Raw genomic sequence first — 18,678 nt, forward strand, 5'->3', positions numbered from 1 at the left:
TCGCAATGTGTGAAAGTCCTTCTCTCTGATCACATCAGTGAGAAAGTCCCAGCATGGCATCTCTGTATCTTTAACAAATCTCTAACTCCTTGCTATTGTCTTTTCCTACAGGAGAGAAAAAGAAATCTTCAGGCTCTGAGTCTTCGGCAGTCATGGTTTGTTTTTTTTTCCTTTGCATTGATGTTTTATTATTTTATATTTTTGCAGAAGATAATGGAGTTTCATTTTCAGTAGTAATATTAACTTGATTTTAAAATATATTTATTTATGCAGAAAAATGATTCAATAAAAATTCATAAGAAAATAAGAGTACAATTTCAGGTGGGTATGGAAAAAATTATGAAGACATTTTAACATTGACTAAAGCTGTAAAATACTGTCTTAATCTAGTTTTTTCATTTTACAAGAGAGAAATAGGAAACTCAGAGAGTTTAATTTGCACTGGATCTCACCATTAGAGAGTTTAGAGTCTAGGTTTTCTGTTTTCCCATTAACTGTTTGAAAAAAACAGTGGCAGAAATGAGTCATGAATACATGTTTTAAGCAGGGAAAAATAAAGGCACAGCAAGAGCAAGAGTGACATGCAACTTTATTTGGAGGGTACCTAAAAGCAATTTAGGGACTAGATCTAGACATTAATCATTGAGCAACACTGCTAGTCAAGAAAGATTCATGAAATGTCAACTAACTCCAGTCAAAATGAAATCTAATAGTATGGTAGTTAATAAGTTTTAACCCTCCCAAGAAAACAACCTAAGTGTCTTAGGGTTTTAATAAAGACTCTGAGAAGTGAAAAGCATTTAAGACCAAAGGAATAAAGTTTTAAAGAAAGATAAGTAGTGTGCTCAGAGGTCATGATAGTATTCCTTACACCATACTACAATACTCTTCAAATCCCTATTGGATAGAACCTAAGTAAAAATAAAAAAAGGTTATAAAGGGACTTCAGAAGAAGATTTTGGATAAGGCTATGATTCCAGAATCACATCAGCTATACCCAAATACCTTGTGCTAAATCTATCACTGGAAGGTTAGAAATGTTAATATTTGTGGATTGAGAAGTCAAAGTATAACTGAACAGCACAGAGTATCTTCAGGGGAAGCAGCACTGATCTCCAAGTAAATTCAAAAAGAAAAAGACTGTGTTTTTCTACCAACACAAAACCCTGTTCCTCCCTTTCATATCAATCTTGACCGAGTATCCTCCAGGGAAAGAGCAGAATTTTATGATGAAGACAGCATTGTACATTTGAATGAATGTGAGATTTGGAAACAGATCTGGATTCCTGTCTGAGCTTCACCTTCCCCCCACCAACCACCCCCACCCCCCACACTGCCTTTTTGCCTTTTAACTTTGACTGACTCCCCTGATGGTTCAGCAGGTAAAGAATCTGCCTACAATGCAGGAGATACAGAAGACATGGGTTCAATCCCTGGCTCAGGAAGATCCTCTGGAGAAGGGAAATGGCAACCCACTCCAGTGTTCTTGTTTGAAAAATCCTATTGACAGAGGAGCCTCGTGGGCTACAGCCCAAAGTAGTTGCAAAAAGCTGGACATGACCTGAGCAACTAAGCATGTTCTTTGCAAAATGTCAAAATAATGACAACGTCATTGGACTATCATGAATATAAAGTGAGAAACATTTAGGGAAGAGAATTAAACATTCATTGCTTGCCTACAATGTGTCCACCTCTTTAATCTTTTCTTTTTTGCTGCTTTGTGGAACCAATGGCTCAGTGCCTGGAGAATACAAGGTGTTCAATTAAGAGTTCCTGTCTACTTTCCCCATCTAACAAGGCACCCCATTATATTGTTAGAATGTTCTAATTGTTGACAAAATTTTTATTTTAAGCCAAAATCTTTCCCCTTTTAACTTCTGCCTAATTTTGTCTTCTGGAACAACTCAAAACTAAGCCACTCCTTTTTCTATGAGAGCCCTTCAAATATCTGAAAACAATTATCATGTTTTTATTCAGTCCTCTCCTCACCAGGGTCAACACACCCACTTCTTTCAGTTGTTACTTTTGAGATGGGGCTTTCTGGAAACATATCCTCCCAATTGCTTATTTTAGACATAGTCTAAGCCAATCAAATATATCCTTAAATTTATCCTTAAGTTTAAATCCTGCCTTTATCTGAACATAACAGTCCCAATGTAGTCTAAGAAAAGCTGTTGAATCAGTGCTGAGCAGCTTGCTGACCAATTCATTAGACCGTCTTTTTAGAAGTATTTATGCTAGCAGGATACATGTTTATTGTTTATTTGTTTGTTTTATTTTCTTACAGGCATCCTGAGAGAGGGTGCCAATACACATGGCATGATTATACACATGGCACGGTTAAATAATTAAATATCATTAATACTAGATCAATTTTTGTTGGGGAACATTTTGTGACAATTTGGTTCGAAGTTTCCTCTTCAGTTAGCTACAGATATAGTATGAATTCTATAATAAAAAAAAATATAGAAGGCATTAATGGGGCTTAATTATCTATAAAGCTACACTTTGTTATGAGTTCTTGCCTTTAGAGTTCTTGTCTGAGCTTAAGGTCTGCGAGCTACTGATGCATGACCTGAGCAAGTCAGTTAACCTTTCTGTGCCTCAGGGCCCTCATCAGTAAAACAGAAGTGTCCCCTTACTTCACTGGGGCAGTGAGAATCACTCAATGAAAAAGACACATTGTGCATAAACACAAAGATACAGAGGCAAAAGGTGCCTTATAAATCTTGAACAGAGGTGTCAGCGTTTTTTAAGACGAAGCTCTCCCACTCAAAAGATTAACATTCTAAGCAATTTGAAAAGCACAGTGACATCCATTTAACACATGCTTTTCTTCCCTGATAGCTCAGCTGGTAAAGAATCCACCTGCAATGCAGGAGACCAAGGTTCCATTCCCGGGTCAGGAAGATCCTCTGGAAAAGGGAAAGGCTACGCACTCCAGTAGCTGACTTATTTGAAAAGACCCTGATGTTGGGAAAGATTGAAGGCAGGAGGAGAAGGGGACAACAGAGGATGAGATGGTTGGACGGCATCACCGACTCAATGGACATGAGTTTGAGTAAACTCTGGGAGTTGGTGATGGACAGGGAGGCCTGGCGTGCTGCAGTCCATGGGGTTGCAAAGAGTCGGACATGACAGGGTGACTGAACTGAACTGAACTGAACCCGCTCCCATATTCTGGCCTGGAGAATTCTATGGACTAAAGAGTTGAACTGAGTGACTTTCACTTTACTTATTAGTATATTTCTGCACTTCTGACTTCCTCTCAGGTCACCAAAATCTACCTTGTCCCAATATTTTATTTATTGCTTGCCCTTCTTTTCTTCCAAGTTATTAACATGGCCCATCTTTTTGTAAACAACACAACTTTCCTTTCACCATATTCCTCTTTATTTGCAGCACCCTTCGGTTAACTTGTCCCCTCTGCTTCCTTAGGAAGGACACTGGATTGCTGACCCCATGAGTGCTCACTCTTACCTGACATCATACTTCATGGGAAGTAATACAACAGATGTTTCAATTGCCTCACTGAAACAGAACAAGAAACGGGAACAAAATGCCTAACTGAGTCACACTCCATTGACATCTGATTGTCCTTTAGCTGATAAGAAGGAAAACCAAAATGGGATTTTCCAGAGCAGAGTTACCTGTGAATTTTGTCACCAGAAATGCTTTTATGAAAATTAGTTCCTGAAAGGCAAATGCAGCTGTCCATCTTGATTGTAAATGTATTATAATTAAATTCAGCAAACATAAAGTTAAGCTAAGCTACATCTCTTAGAAAGACAACTAGGTTATTGTCCCCAAAGACTTAAGCACAACCAATCATCTGATGAGCTTAACTTCTTATTTGCTGAACCTAACTACAGAGGTTGAAATAAATGCAACAGTCACCTGGTCTTTGCAAATTAAATCCTGATAAATGATTCACTAATACTTCCATTCTCTGGCTACTCACCTAGCTGACATTTGACTGAGTTCTGATGGTGTACCTCAGGAGGGGTGCAAAGCACATTTGCATTCAGGAAGAAAGTCTTCCTGAAAAATTGACAAATTCAAGAAATCTGTCACTAGATATCTTGAGCCACAACTGGCTCTCCTTCCTTTATGTCTGTCACATCTAAGACACCATATTTGCCTAAGTACTCATATCTGACATCTTAAGAGTCCTTTTGTCTACTTGATGCACAACCTCTATATTGAGTTAGTTACTAAGCTCTATTAAATCTATTTTTACAATGATTATTGAATATATCTCATGTTTTCAATTGTCAGTGCAATCAATTGAGTCCAGGGTCTCATCAACCTAATACTCAAAAACTTCAGATATTGAAATAACTCCACCCAGCTGCAAGATTGAGTTCCCCAAATAATACTGTCACACTTATGACAAGGCTTTGTCTTAAAGGCTCACTACAATTGGGCCCTGATCTCCCTTTTATACCTAAACATACTACCACTTGCAGGTTTCTGCTGCATCTCAAGGCCTCCCTCTATGTCACAGATTATTTTTTGTTATTTTTGTTTATTTTAGACATTGCCTTTGTGCAGTGAATAAAAATTGGAGGAGATTTTCCAAGTGGAAGTAGACCTAGAATTCTTTCTCTATTATTTTATAATTATTTTTATTTTTTAAGAGCTAACTTGAGTCTTATTTCCTCTATGAATTTTTAAAAAGACTTTATTTACTGTTTTCTGTTTGGAGTTTAGGCTTACAACAAAAGTGAGAGGGAAAGAGAGATTTCTCATATATCTCATGTATCCACACATGCATTATTTCCTCTGTTACCAATATCACTCACAGAATTTTTTTTAAAACCAAGGGATGAGCCTACATCATTATATCAGAGTCTCTCAAAGTCAATAATTTACCTTAGGATTCATTACTGCTCTTTCGTATTTCATGGATTTGGACAAAAGTATAATGACATAATTACTAAAGTATATGAAAGTATACAAAAGTACTATACTAATCACTATAATGTCATACAGAATGTTTAGACTGTCCTAAAAATCCTCCATGATCTGCCTATTTGTCTCTTCCTACCTCTCCCTAGCATCCCTCTCCCATCCCAAGAACCACTGATTTATTTATTGTCTCCATAGTTTTGCTTTTTCCAAAAAAGCATATAGTTGAAATCATATAGACATCTCACCATCCTTGGATATTCTGTCCTATTTTTTCAGTCTTTGTTCTCCTTGTTTTTCAGTTTTTCAGAATTCTGCTGATGTATCCTCTAGCTCAGAAATTGTTTCCTCATCCATGTCCAATCTACTAATACGCCCATCAAACACATTCTTCAGTTTCATTACACTGTCCTCTCTCTCTAGCATTTCTTTATGGTTCTTTCTTAAGATTTCCATGTCTCTTCTTAGACCATGTGTTCTTATACATTGTCTACTTTATTTATTAGAACACTTATCATATCAATCATAGCTGTTTTAAATTCCCAACCCCCATCTGTCTGCCATGTCTGCTTCTTCAATATACGTTTTTGTCTTTTGGTATGCCTTGTAACCTTTTCTTGATAGAAATTATGTAACAGGTAAAAGGAAGTGGTGTAAATAGTTCTTTAGAATGTGGTGAGGAGATAGTAAGTGTTTATCAGTCCTATGATGAGGTCTCAGTCTTGTACTGAAACTATGCCTCCCAACTACGAACTTCACAAATGTTTCTCAGTTTTTTATCTCATCCTTTTGGTGATCCAGGTCCAGAATGGCTAGAGTCAGGTGGAGTTGTGTATTTCTCTTCTCCATAGTAGTTAGGCTCTGAAAATATCTAGCTTCACGGGTGATGCCAGTGGTAAAGAACCTGCTTGCTAGTGCAGGAGACACAAGAGACCCAAATAGGATCCCTGGGTTGAGAAGATCCCCTGGAGAAGGAAATGACTACCCACTTCACTATTCTTGCCTGGAGAATCCCATGGACAGAGTAGCGTGGCAGGCTGCAGTCCATAGGGTCACAGAGAGTTGGACAGGACTGAAGCGACTTAGAATGCATGCAAGCATCTAGCAGAGTAGGCTCTAGTTAACAAATTTCCCCTGAGGGCAAGCCCTGTTAAGAAGAATGGTGTACATTTCAAAATAGTTCCTTTTCTCCTCCTCCTTCTAGAGGTTGAAACAGATTCCTCTCCCATATTTACTATGGAAATTCGATTGAAGGTCTGGCAGTAAAACCCACAGTATTGTGGGGACTAACCCATGACTGGGTACCCCTAAAAAGTGGTTGATTTTTCAGTCTCTTCAGTTTTCTATTTGTTGTTGGGACAGAATGGTGACACCCAAACTCCTCGTATGTGGAGCAGGTAACCATTTCTAAGAAAATTGTTGTGACACCTGCCCCACACACTTTTAAATACATACTATTCACTCATTCATTATTTATCTTATACTTTGGTGTGTGTGTGTATGCCAAGCAGTGTGCTAAGTACTGGGAATATAAAGAAGGATAAAATGTAATCCTTGATTTTATAGGATTACCATTCTGGGAATGTTTATGACATTTACTCCCTGAAGTACTCTTTTCGCATTAATAAGTTTGGGGTTAGGGACTGTTAACTTATAGCTCCATACTTCTGTGTAAAACACAGTACAAGGTCAGGGAACAAGGTTCTCTCATGCCATGTGGCCAAAAAATTAAAAAAAAAAAACAACGAATAAGTTCTTAGAAGATGTATGATTTTCCCAAAGGGAAGGGTGGAAAGGCATTCCAGAGAGGAAGGAAACTGCATAAAAAAGCATAGAGACTTTACTTATAAAGAGTATCTGCATATAAGGGATCGTGTCAATGAAGACGGTCTCAGGTACTCAAGGCAGGAGATAAAGAAGATACTTAAAGCTGTGATGGCTGTGGCTTTGTTCTTCACACAGCAGAGGCAGCAAACCAACTGCTTACCCATCCATTAGGTATTTGTGTATGAGTGTAAATTAAATTCTCATGTTTCTACTATAGGAAGTATATTTACTATTAACCAAATCATTTCCTGGAACATAACATGAAAGACAATATAGATTCTACAAAGAAACGAGGGAAAGGGACTTCAATTAGAAAAGTAAATAATGTAAAAAAAAAAAGTGATTTATTTTCCTAATTAAAGAAGTTATCAAGAACAAAAGAATTCACTTTTATTGTTATTCAATTTACTTATGTATTCATTCCACAAATATTTGCTAAGCAGCCACTCTATGACAAACACTGGATAATGTTTAAAATTCTTCAGCAAACTAGACATGGCCCTTGTCCTCAAGCTATTTATTATATAAGAGAACAGAAGGAAATTAAATACTTAAATAATTGTCATAGTGAAAGTGCTACAAAATAGTATGGGTGCTATGAATGTAATAATGGGAGAAATTCAGTAATACAAGGGAGTCAGTAAAGCTTCCCTGAAGAAACCATTTTTAAAAGGAGATCTAAAAATTGAACAGACTTAGCCTGAGCAGGAATAAAGACATGTTTCTATGTGTACTGGTGGGGAGAAAGTCTGAGCATGAAAGGGCAAGTGTGTTAGATTTGAATACAAAAAGGGTGTTGGCTATAATTGGAGATGAACATGGGTTTTAACGCCATCAGTGATAGCAAAAGACAAGATTTATAGGCAGGGACCAGAAAATATAGGAATAAAATAATTTTGACCACTGTCTTCAGAGGATGGGAAGCTTTAAGAAAGAAAGTAAAGCCACTCAGCATATAGTCCATATTTGCTTGTACTTCACACTGTATTTCTTTCATGAACTCTTCCCAGTGCTTCACTGATACCTCATTAATTATTTTTTTTATGATTGCTTCTCAGTGCTTCCATGAGATATCATCTTAATTGTTGAAACAACTTTCACTCACTATGTACAGACTTTTTACATTTTTAGCTATTGATTTCCTCTTTAAAAAACAACAAAGTGTTTGACTTGTAATTTCACCTTTTTGAAAACACAAAATCACTACCACCCAAGCTGAACCTTTAAAAAAGCTTTGTCAAACCTTCAGAGCACAGCTCAACTGTCATCACCTAGACTCAAAGAAGGAAGGAAGAAATCCAACAGTTACAAAAAGCCACCTCTTACTAAGGGGTTACAGGTGCTAAGCACCCTGACTGACACTTTTATTTTTGGAAATAAATGTGGCACCAAATTTTTCAAGAATATTTACTTCAATGTTTGATTACATATTTTGATTTTCAGGTAGAAATTTAATAGCAGTGATTTGAAAGAAGCTTAAATTTACTAAAACAAATACCTTAATTTTTATCACATTCATTATATATTTTAACATAGTATTTTATATAGTCATATGGGTTCAAATTAAGGATCAGAAGAAATAACTACAGTGTTTAAAATGGAAACATTTTCCCATTTTATTTTTATACTTTTGAACTTTAGATTATGTTCTATGTGACTGAAGAGAGAGATCTTTAAAATTGATTTGGTCTTGTACAAATTTGTTCAAGTTCAAGCCTGTCTTTTTTGAAAGAAAACAAAGTGTTCCATTTAAAGGATCAGAAAAATATAAAGCTAATGAAAAGTTCATAATTATGATTTTCTTTAAAAAGGTTTTATTTGATTATATTCTACTGTTTGGAATTTAGAATTAAAAAGTGAAATGCAGTGTTGTGTCTGACTCTTTGCCACCCCATGGACTGTAGCCTGCCAGGCTCCTCTGTCCATGAAATTCTCCAGGCAAGAATACTGGAGTGGGTTGCCATGCCCTTCTCCAGGGAATCTTCCCAATCCAGGGATCAAACCCAGGTCTCCTGTGACTCCTGCATTGCAGGTGAATTCTTCACGATCTGAGCCACCAGGGAAGCCCCTAGATAGTTTTTAAAACTTACATAAATACCAGTTGCTCTCTCTCTTTGAACCAAGGTCTTTGCTAAAAAGGTGAAGAAATAACCTTTATATACTCAGTTTTTCTAAGCAAAGAGTATCTAAGTATCATAGAGCAAGATGGGTTTGTCACTTGCATTTTTTTCTAATTAAGGTTATGATAAGCTTATAAATTCATTATACTCACCATTTAAGCCAAATTTAAATACTCCTTAAACCCCAGAAATATAAAGAAACACTTTGCCTCTGCTTAGTATCTTAATAAATTCATTTTTAATTAAGTATATTTGCAACAAGGGCATTTTTCTCCTTGAAAATGTATTACAATTTAGGGACTTAAAAAACTTCTATTAAACAGTTTTATTTTTAATAATACTTTCTTAGAGACATTACATAGGGGTAGTATGTTATGCTAATCTGACTCAATTCTAGAAAACCTAGCTCATTAATATTTATGTTAGTATATATGTATAAATAGTCACTAATTTATATTTATCATACATACTTGCATATGTAATAGCATTATAAACTATACTGTTCTAGTTCATATTTCTATTTTCCAAAATCCCTTCAAATATAAATATCAATTTCTATCATATGTACATCTTTTTTATAGATACTATGACATTTTTATTTCTAATATTTTTAAGATATAGAGAAAATTGTCAAATACATATGAATATATATATCATTTAATTTTCACTTAAATAATTAAGAGAAAAATTTCAAAAATGTTCATATAACTGCCAAAGTGAGAATATAAACACATTTTATCTTTTGATTTTTCATGTAGAGCTGCTAAAAAGCATCAGGATTTTGAATCAATGTATATTCTCAGGTTAAACAGTATTTATCCTCTGAGGAAACATATAAATATATATATTAAATATATATATATACTTATATACAGATAAATAGAAATATATTTATATAAATATTTTTACATATTTAAATATATATATATATTTCCTGGCCAAGTGTAAATTATATAGCTTTTTCAATTGCAATACAAGTTCTATGATTAGATTTAGTACAAAATCAAGTTTCAATTTAAAAGCCAGCTGTAAATATATACGTACAAAATTGCATATGTAGTATGCTTAACAGTCTTAGAAATAGCTTTCAGAAACTATCAAAGCTTAGAAAATTCCATTTAACCCAGAATGCCTGCTTTGGCACAACAAACATGTTAAAATACTATTTTCTAGACTTTATTTTTAATATCCTCCATCTCTTCCAGCTAAAATTTCATCATCTAAATACAAATAATATGTTACATTTACCACAAATGTCGTTTTACACAAAATTCAAACAAAAAGAGAAATTAAATAAAAAGTTAGAACATCATATCCTATTCTAATGCTTGTTGAAATGACAGGCATTCCTTGAAAGTGTAATTTCTTTGAACCTCATGAGCGCTAGTTCTAAATATTTTGAATGTTGTACTTCATGGTCTTTTCTTGCCCTCTGTCCCAAGTAGTAATACAGGGGAAAAAAAAACACTATTATGATAAATGAGTAAAAAATTCTAGGATACAAACACTTGACATAGGACTCTCACTTATTTGTCCATCATTTAATAGAGATACAAATATAACATATTTATCTTATAAAAATATTCAGAGAAAATTAAATTCAGGCTTGTTTTCCCTAATATATAATCCAGTTTAAATGTGTGTACAATTGAAATACATATGCTGACTTAGAAATTGTTACCCTTATATTATCTTTTAGGTAAATGTGAATATATGTGGACCCACCTTTATTATGCCACAAATATTTAATTAAATGGTGTTTTCCTCTCCAACTTTTAATGCTTTTAGAATATCATTACTTTTCTCACTCTGTTTCCAATCAATATCCTCAACAAAATTTCACAGAAGTCATTCTATCTGGTATTTAATTATCTAAAAACAAACACAATTAGGCAGTAATAGCTCCATTTTTTTTTTTAATAGCCTCACAGCGCATGTGCATCTTGCCAGATGTTAGTTCCTTGACCAGGGATCAAACTCATGCTTTTGGCAGTGAAAGCATAGAGTTGTAACCACTGGACTGCCAGGGAATTCCCAATAGTTACTATTTTAGAAAACTATTCAACTAATCATTTTCTAACTCAAAGAAATAAAGTATTCAATAAATTATCTATTTTAAGGATGAGCTTTTCAGTGTAGGATTTTGCTAAATCATACTACACAGCAGATAGCTTAGCCCAGGCAGAGTTCAGTGTGAGGCAACAAGATATGGAAACAACACAAAACAAATATAAACCCCCTCCACACACAGTTGGATTTAATTTCAGTCATCTGCTTTGAACTGCCAGAGGGGAATAAAAGATACATCCTAAGGCTAGAAGTAGGACGAAATGTAAATATTTCAGAATTTTATATTGAACACAACTAGTTGTTCACTCTTACTGGAAACAGCTAAGAAACAGATGAAAGCGGGATTGCTTGTTGCAACTTGAAACTCATTATTGCTCAGCATCATCCCTGATTTATTGTATCAAAGCCATGCTAATGAAGCCAAGGTCTTAGGTTTCAGTGAAGCAGTCACCATCTTGCATTCTGTTAGCTACAGATGTATCTGCTTTTCTGCAAATATTTGTCCTTAGTCAGAAGAGTAACTATGTGTAAGTATAAGAATGAAGTAATGTAAGTCCATCCTTATACCTTAAAAATGTATATATATGCTTATATATACATGGGTGTGTATAATAAAAAAGTATGATAGTTCCATAGCATTATAAAATACTAATGATTAACTAAAAGACAAAGATGATATTTGGATTTAAGAATAGGACATTTTCTTTAGTAAAGAAAAATGAATGATTTATATGATTTCTATAAAGAAATAAAACTGGAGTTTTATTTTAGAAAGACAGTTTTAGATGGCACTATTTCTTATATATTAAATAAAATTCTTTATAGCTCTGTCAACTATACAATAAAAGAAGATTTTTTTCCCAAAATCTGTTGCATTCCAACTGCAGCATGTGTTATTCATTATCTGAGAACAGATACCTCTAAAATATTTTTGCTTTAAAAAATTATACTTTCTTGTTTTTTTCAAAGTTATTACCTTTTGCTACCAATAACAAAATATTAATGCTGCTCTTTGAAAAGATGTCTTAACTTATCAATTTATTTTATTTCTTTTTCAGTAATAAAACGTATGTTTAATCATTAAGATTTAAGCTTCCTTAAATGATTTAAGCAGCACAGAGAAGTCTAATGAATTACTGACACTGTAATATTCCAGGTCAATTGATCAAGTGCTAAATAAATTGATTTCTTCATTGCTTCTTAAAACACACATTTTCCTGACCCAATCAAAAAATGGACCAAATGACTAAACAGACATTTCTCCAAAGAAGACACACAGATGGCTAACAAACACATGGAAAGATGCTCAACATCACTCGCTATCAGAGAAATGCAAATCAAAACCACAATGAGGTACCATCTCATGCCAGTCAGAATGGCTGCTATCCAAAAGTCTACAAGCAATAAATGCTGGAGAGGGTGTGGAGAAAAGGGAACCCTCTTACACTGTTGGTGGGAATGCAAACTAGTACAGCCGCTACGGAGAACAGTGTGGAGATTTCTTAAAAAACTGGAAATAGAACTGCCATATGACCCAGCAATCCCACTTCTGGGCATACACACCAAGGAAACCAGATCTGAAAGAGACACGTGCACCCCAATGTTCATCCCAGCACTGTTTATAATAGCCAGGACATGGAAGCAACCTAGATGCCCATCAGCAGACGAATGGATGAGGAAGCTGTGGTACATATACACCATGGAATATTACTCAGCCATTAAAAAGAACACATTTGAGTCAGTTCAATTGAGATGGATGAAACAGGAGCCTATTATACAGAGTGAATTAAGCCAGAAAGAAAAACACCAATACACTATATTAACACATATATACGGAATTTTTTAAAATCATTTTACAGATTTTTATTACTCATACTTTTCAACAACCTTGTGAATATGTGAACAATATTAACTTAGAATGTAAACAGGGAAGAAATATCTTAGGCATAACAAGTTAAATGACTCCTCATATGTATAGATTTTTATATTCCTCACATCCTCATGAATTATTATTTTTTTTTCATTTATTTTTATTAGTCGGAGGCTAGTAAATGGCATTTACCATAAATTGGTAATGACCAATTTGGTCGTTAAGATGGTAACGACAACCCTTTATGAGAGACAGCAAAAGAGACACAGATAGAAGCAGCAGACTTCTGGACTCTGTGGGAGAAGGTGAGGGTGGGATGATTTGACAGAATAGCACTGATGTGCTATTACCAGATGTGAAATAGATGACCAGTCCAAGTTCAGTGCATGAAACAGGGCACTCAGAGCCAGCGCACTGGGACAACCCTGAGGGATGGGATGGGGTGGGAGGTGGGAGCGGGGTCTGGGATGGGGGTGACACATGTATACCATGGTTTATTCATGTCAATGTATGGCAAAAACCCCACCACAATATTGTAAAGTAATTAGTCTCCAATTAAAATAAATTAATTAATTTTTTAAAACTACACATTTTCCAAAGCAATTCACAAACAACTGAATTCAAGCCAGAAATTAAAAGCAATCACCTATTATAACAATGGTTGCAGATAGATATTAACAGTCCTTATATATACTCTACATTATTCATCACATTGCTTTACACTTATTTGGCACTTAAAACTTACCTGCTTAAAGTAAATATATAAAACAGAGAAAATACATTTAAAGTACAAAAGCTAGCAGGTCAGGCATCCTGTTAGAAGCTCTCAGTTACAGCATGCCAGCAGCAGCAAGAAAGACCAATGGGATGACAAAGGAGAGATATTGGCAAGAATTTTAATGAGGGTAAAAGGTCTAATAGTTCATTCCCATTACTTGCTATACTTGGTTTTGTTGTAGAGAGTTCACAAAATGTAAGACAATAGCACAAAATCTGTGATTTTTATGCCTTGCTGTTTTCTATTATAAGTCTTAACCCTGTGACAGTGATAAAATACATAGTAAATAAGTTTTAGGGCCTTTTTCTAGCCAACTATGCAGTATCTCAAGAGTCTAATGTTAAACACTATCAACTACATTTTTTTTTTCCCAAAAAGAAATATAAAAGCTCAAGGTTACAACAAAGCTGGTGAAAAGGTGCATCTAGGGATAAACACTGGGTTTGATACAATAAAATAATCTTGAAAGAATGCATTTTAAAGTATTTTAATAACATATATCTAACAAAGATTAACAAAGTAGGTACAAAGCATTACAGAGTTTTATTTTTTGGGGGTATTATATACAGACACATCTTCAATCCAATTTAAATGATCCACTTCTGTGATGTCCTTGAGATCTTGGGAGATATACTAGATAGGATATTTTAGTAACAGTAAAAGAAAACAAACCTATCTAGTTTAAGGGAAAAAAAGGGGAAATAACTTCAAAGTTATACTAACAAGTTCCAAGGTATCCTATGGGCTCAATGGCTGGGATGCACTCAATCTTCAGAAGCAGACTGGCAGCTGCCCTCCCTGTTAATTTGGGTTGAATGATCTCTTTCCCCGGTTTCTATGTCAGATTCAGTGTTGGCTCTGTTCTGTTGTTTGCACAGCTCTTACACTCAAAAAATCAAAATACAAAAAATTAAAAAAAAAAAAAAAAAACTGAGTTCTGGTACCCAAGTGGTCAAGAAGCTAACAGATAAAAAACAATGTTCTTTGTCACAATTCCAAATCTTCATTGGGAATTGATTCTGATTGACCCAGCCTGTGTCTTATGTCCAAACATCTGACCTGTGAGCTGTCACACTGAAATATTAATAACATGAGGAGAGTCCCACAAACTCATCTAGAGAATATCTCCCATATGAAATAATGATTTATAATTAAGAATAATTAAAGTATTTAGGATAACATATTTTTCCATTCAACAAATAATGAAAAGCTACAAAACTTTAGGCACTGTTCTAGACACTGAGTATTCAGATAGTAAAAGAGATGAACAGAATGACAGTTAACCTGCTTTCATGAATCACAGACATTAGAGTGGTTTCATACAAAACAAAACAAGGAAAAAAACAACACTATAACCTTGTTAGTCAGAGATGAAAATAAGGATGGGAAATATTTTTAAAGCAAAGATAATTTCTTAAGTTCTTAATGACAACATAAATTTCAAAATGGAATTCAAAATCCCTATCTATGATGTCTTTCTAAACACATTGTAGATATGGACCATTCTTAAAAGAAGGGACACTGCATACCTCTATAAGTGGGTCAGTGCATTACAGTTATATGTAAACATATATGAGGGCTATATAAGCCATAGCATAAGTTAATTAAAGTTCCCAATTCACTCATACAATTCAAAATTTATAAAAAATGGTAACATAATGTAAAATAACTATTAATAGATTTCCTTTACATGAACTCTACTTCTTGCAAGGTATCAATATTGTACAGATTATGTATTTTCTAGGAAGCAAGCTACTAAGAACACAAATGAATTACATTTTATGTTAAATGGAAAGCTCTCATATTGTAAAGTGCAGTTAGAAATAATAGCTCATCCAATACAGTAGTATGAAGATTTCAGCTAACAAGACTAGATTCAGAGCTCATGAATATAAGCAGTTAAGATTTTATACTGAATTTACCGAAAAACAGAGGATGGGACATGTTGAGAATTTTGACCTTGGACCACTTCTTGGGCTAATACAGGTCTGTCTCCCTTCACTCTTTCATCTAATCCCTAAATGCTAGTTTGCCATTTGGGTGCTGATGGCATTGGGTGCTGGGTGCCATTTAGGTGCTACATATTTATCTATAGTACCAAGATCTCAATCTCTCCAACTTAAGACTTTATTCCATCCCACAGTATATCTTTATCCACACTACCCTGTAAGCCCCATGAGAGGAAGAGCACTATTTGATTCATTTGAATGCACATGTCTAGAACCTAAAGCAGTAACAGTAGATACACATTTGACTCTGACTTAGGGCCTTCTTTCTAAGCCTTAACTTATATTAAACCCACTGGAATGTCCTCTCACCCACCTCCATTGTGAGCCCCTATTCATTTTTTCATGACTCAATCCAAGCACATCTCTGCTGAAATCTTTCCTGAATCCTTAGAATTGCCTATTTCTTTCTGCGTTCAGCACCCACACTTACAATTAATACAAGACTTATACCTTCATTATGACTCTGATTTCTTATTTCTGTATTGTCAACTACAAAATTTTGTATTTGCATGTAAATGTATATATGCACACACACTCATAGATACAATAACTATATATTACAAATCTGTAACACTCTATAAGACTGCAATATTGTTGAAGCCAAGGGCAATAGATAACTTGCTATTGTATCTTTGGGCTAAGACTATTTGTTGAGTGAATGATATACAGCACAATTAGAAATGATGATTTTCCAAAAGAACAAAAGATACAAGTGAAACAAAAAAAAACAGTGTCACTAGTAAGCCAAAAACAAAAAGAAAACCTATTGCAGTTATTGTTAAATAGATTAAAACCAAGATATTTTCATGAGTTTATAGTATAAAGCTTACATGAATTTTTAGAGGTGTTTCTTAGGAGCCAATAATTACTTTTTTAAACAAATAACTTATTTCTTGCTCCAAGTATAAACCTTTAGTCCCCCTTATTTTTTTCTTTATAAAATCTGTTAATTTTACTTTTTTTTTAACTTCAAAATATTTTCTAAAAAAGTAGAATATCCAACAGTATAGACCATGATGCTCAAAAATTTATATGCTACTTTCATATTTCTAAGATTAAGTCAATTTTCAATCATTCTATTTTGCAATCTTAAAAGAGACCAAGAATGATAAAATTATATAATAATCAAGATAATTTTATATTATTTAAAGACTCTCACTTACAGTACTGATGCTATTTTTTTGTTAAGCCAGTGAAATCTAGTTCCATATAAAGCAGGGGAAATACAAGAAGAAAAACTAAGACCTTAGATTGCCTTTTAAAATTTTATTATATTATTCTGTTCTAAAAGATCATTTAACCTAGTTTCCCTGTTTCTGAAAACATCTCTCAGTTTTTCCTTTTCTATAATATCATTGAGTTTCTTGACATTTCTAACTAAATCTACAAATCTATAGTATTTGCTACCAAGTTTTAATTTTGATATTGAAGAATACAGCTTATCTGAAAATAATCAAGACAGTTAGAATACTGCAAGCAAATTTTAATAATTAATACTCATATGCACTCCTTCAAAGAAGTTTTTCTAGGACAGGTGTACCTGTTCATTTCTCAAAACAATATTGCAAAACAGAAAAAAAAAAAAAGCTATTATTTTAAGGTCTTCTCACTCAAGGATTTAGATACATTTTGCTATCTACTCTTGATAAACAAAGATGTCATAAGTAAACATCATAGTTAATACAAACTACACAACTTGTAGAATTAGATTTCTAGCAACCAAACAACAGAATATAGAAACACCTTAATTCCCTATATCAATACTAGTATGACAGTCATTTTAAAAGCAGATACTGTAAGTCTCATAGTGTTACTTAAGTTTTGAAGTGGTACATTTTCTGAGGTTGTTATTATTTCTAGACATGTTTATTGCATTCAAAGTATTTCAAAATCATTATTTTTTACTTCTTGTCTAAGTATAGAATTATTAAAATTATCACAGTTCTCTAAATAATTTACCATCTACCAAATAGTTTACAGAATCAGTATTCAAAGCATTATTCATATTTTCATAGATATAAGACAGTGTTCCTGAGAAGTGTGTAAATACTATTGAAAATAAGACTGAGTATATTCTAGGAATGCTATTATTTAAAATATATCCTACTAACTCTTATATAAAGAATAAATTATCAGTTTTACAAAATGCCACATCCTCATCTCACTTTGTCAAAGTTCCTTTGAAGTTCAGATTTTCCTATACTTTTCCAGTTGAAGCAAAACTTAAGAAACTGCAGGCATTAAGTACTAATAACAGGAATAACAGGTAAGGATAAATGAGAATCAAAACAAGTCTGCAAAAGGACTTGTTGTCCCTGGGTGATGTCATATATGTGTGTTTGCAATTACATACATGCGTATGTCAACTTATATATCTATGTGTGATCTTCTACTAGTCTAAGTAATTTGTTGGTTTTGAAAAACAGATGTCACTTTTCTTCTAAAATTAACAGCATTACGCTCATTATGGTGATATAAAATAGTTTAAAAATTCCAAAGTGGTCTACAGTTTTCCTCTTGGCTGACATTCAGAAAAAGACACACCCGCTGGAAGTCATGGCCTACACTCTGACAGAATCTTTCATCAATCTTAAGACAATAGTATTTGTCCTAAACTCAAGGTGTCAATCATGATGGCATGTCACTCGTTTTCTTTCCCAGAGTGTGCCTTGGAATGTCATATCTCCTCCATGCCTATAGTCATGGTCAGGCAGAGCAGGAGAGCATAGCCATCAAATACAAGAAGCTCCTCGGTCTTTATGCATCATGACAGCACTGTCCACTCACAGAAAGAAGAGAAAGCGTCAGCTTTACCCGCAGGAAGGAGAGGTCCCGGTTGTGCTCGATGCTGGTGATTTCCAGGTTGCCCATGACTACCTCGCAGCTCTCATAGTACTTGCGCAAGGCTCGGTACTGCTGCTCCAGGTCAGACAGAGAGCTCAGCTTATTCTCTGTGCCTGCACACACTGTCAAGACAAGAAGAAACATGGGATGTTATGCCAACTTTGTACGACAGGAGCCATGATAATATCTCCCTCAACTCTGCTCTACAACCATCTACTCCAATTTCCTGAATGCAAATATTTTGAATCC

At 34.3% G+C, this 18,678-nt stretch overlaps 1 protein-coding gene across 4 annotated transcripts in view; it reads right to left on the bottom strand.

The window, feature by feature from the left end:
* Nucleotides 1–18,678, bottom strand: part of ERBB4 (erb-b2 receptor tyrosine kinase 4) — a 1,221,654-nt gene that overhangs the window by 741,380 nt on the left and 461,596 nt on the right. For all 4 annotated transcript variants that reach the window (XM_070458601.1, XM_070458599.1, XM_070458602.1 and 1 more), the window contains exon 2: nucleotides 18,400–18,551. In XM_070458601.1, the coding sequence (XP_070314702.1) occupies nucleotides 18,400–18,551 (152 nt within the window). The remainder of the gene's footprint in view (nucleotides 1–18,399; nucleotides 18,552–18,678) is intronic.

This window comes from Odocoileus virginianus, chromosome 30 (assembly GCF_023699985.2).
Source record: "Odocoileus virginianus isolate 20LAN1187 ecotype Illinois chromosome 30, Ovbor_1.2, whole genome shotgun sequence".
Classification (NCBI taxonomy): Eukaryota; Metazoa; Chordata; class Mammalia; order Artiodactyla; family Cervidae; genus Odocoileus; species Odocoileus virginianus.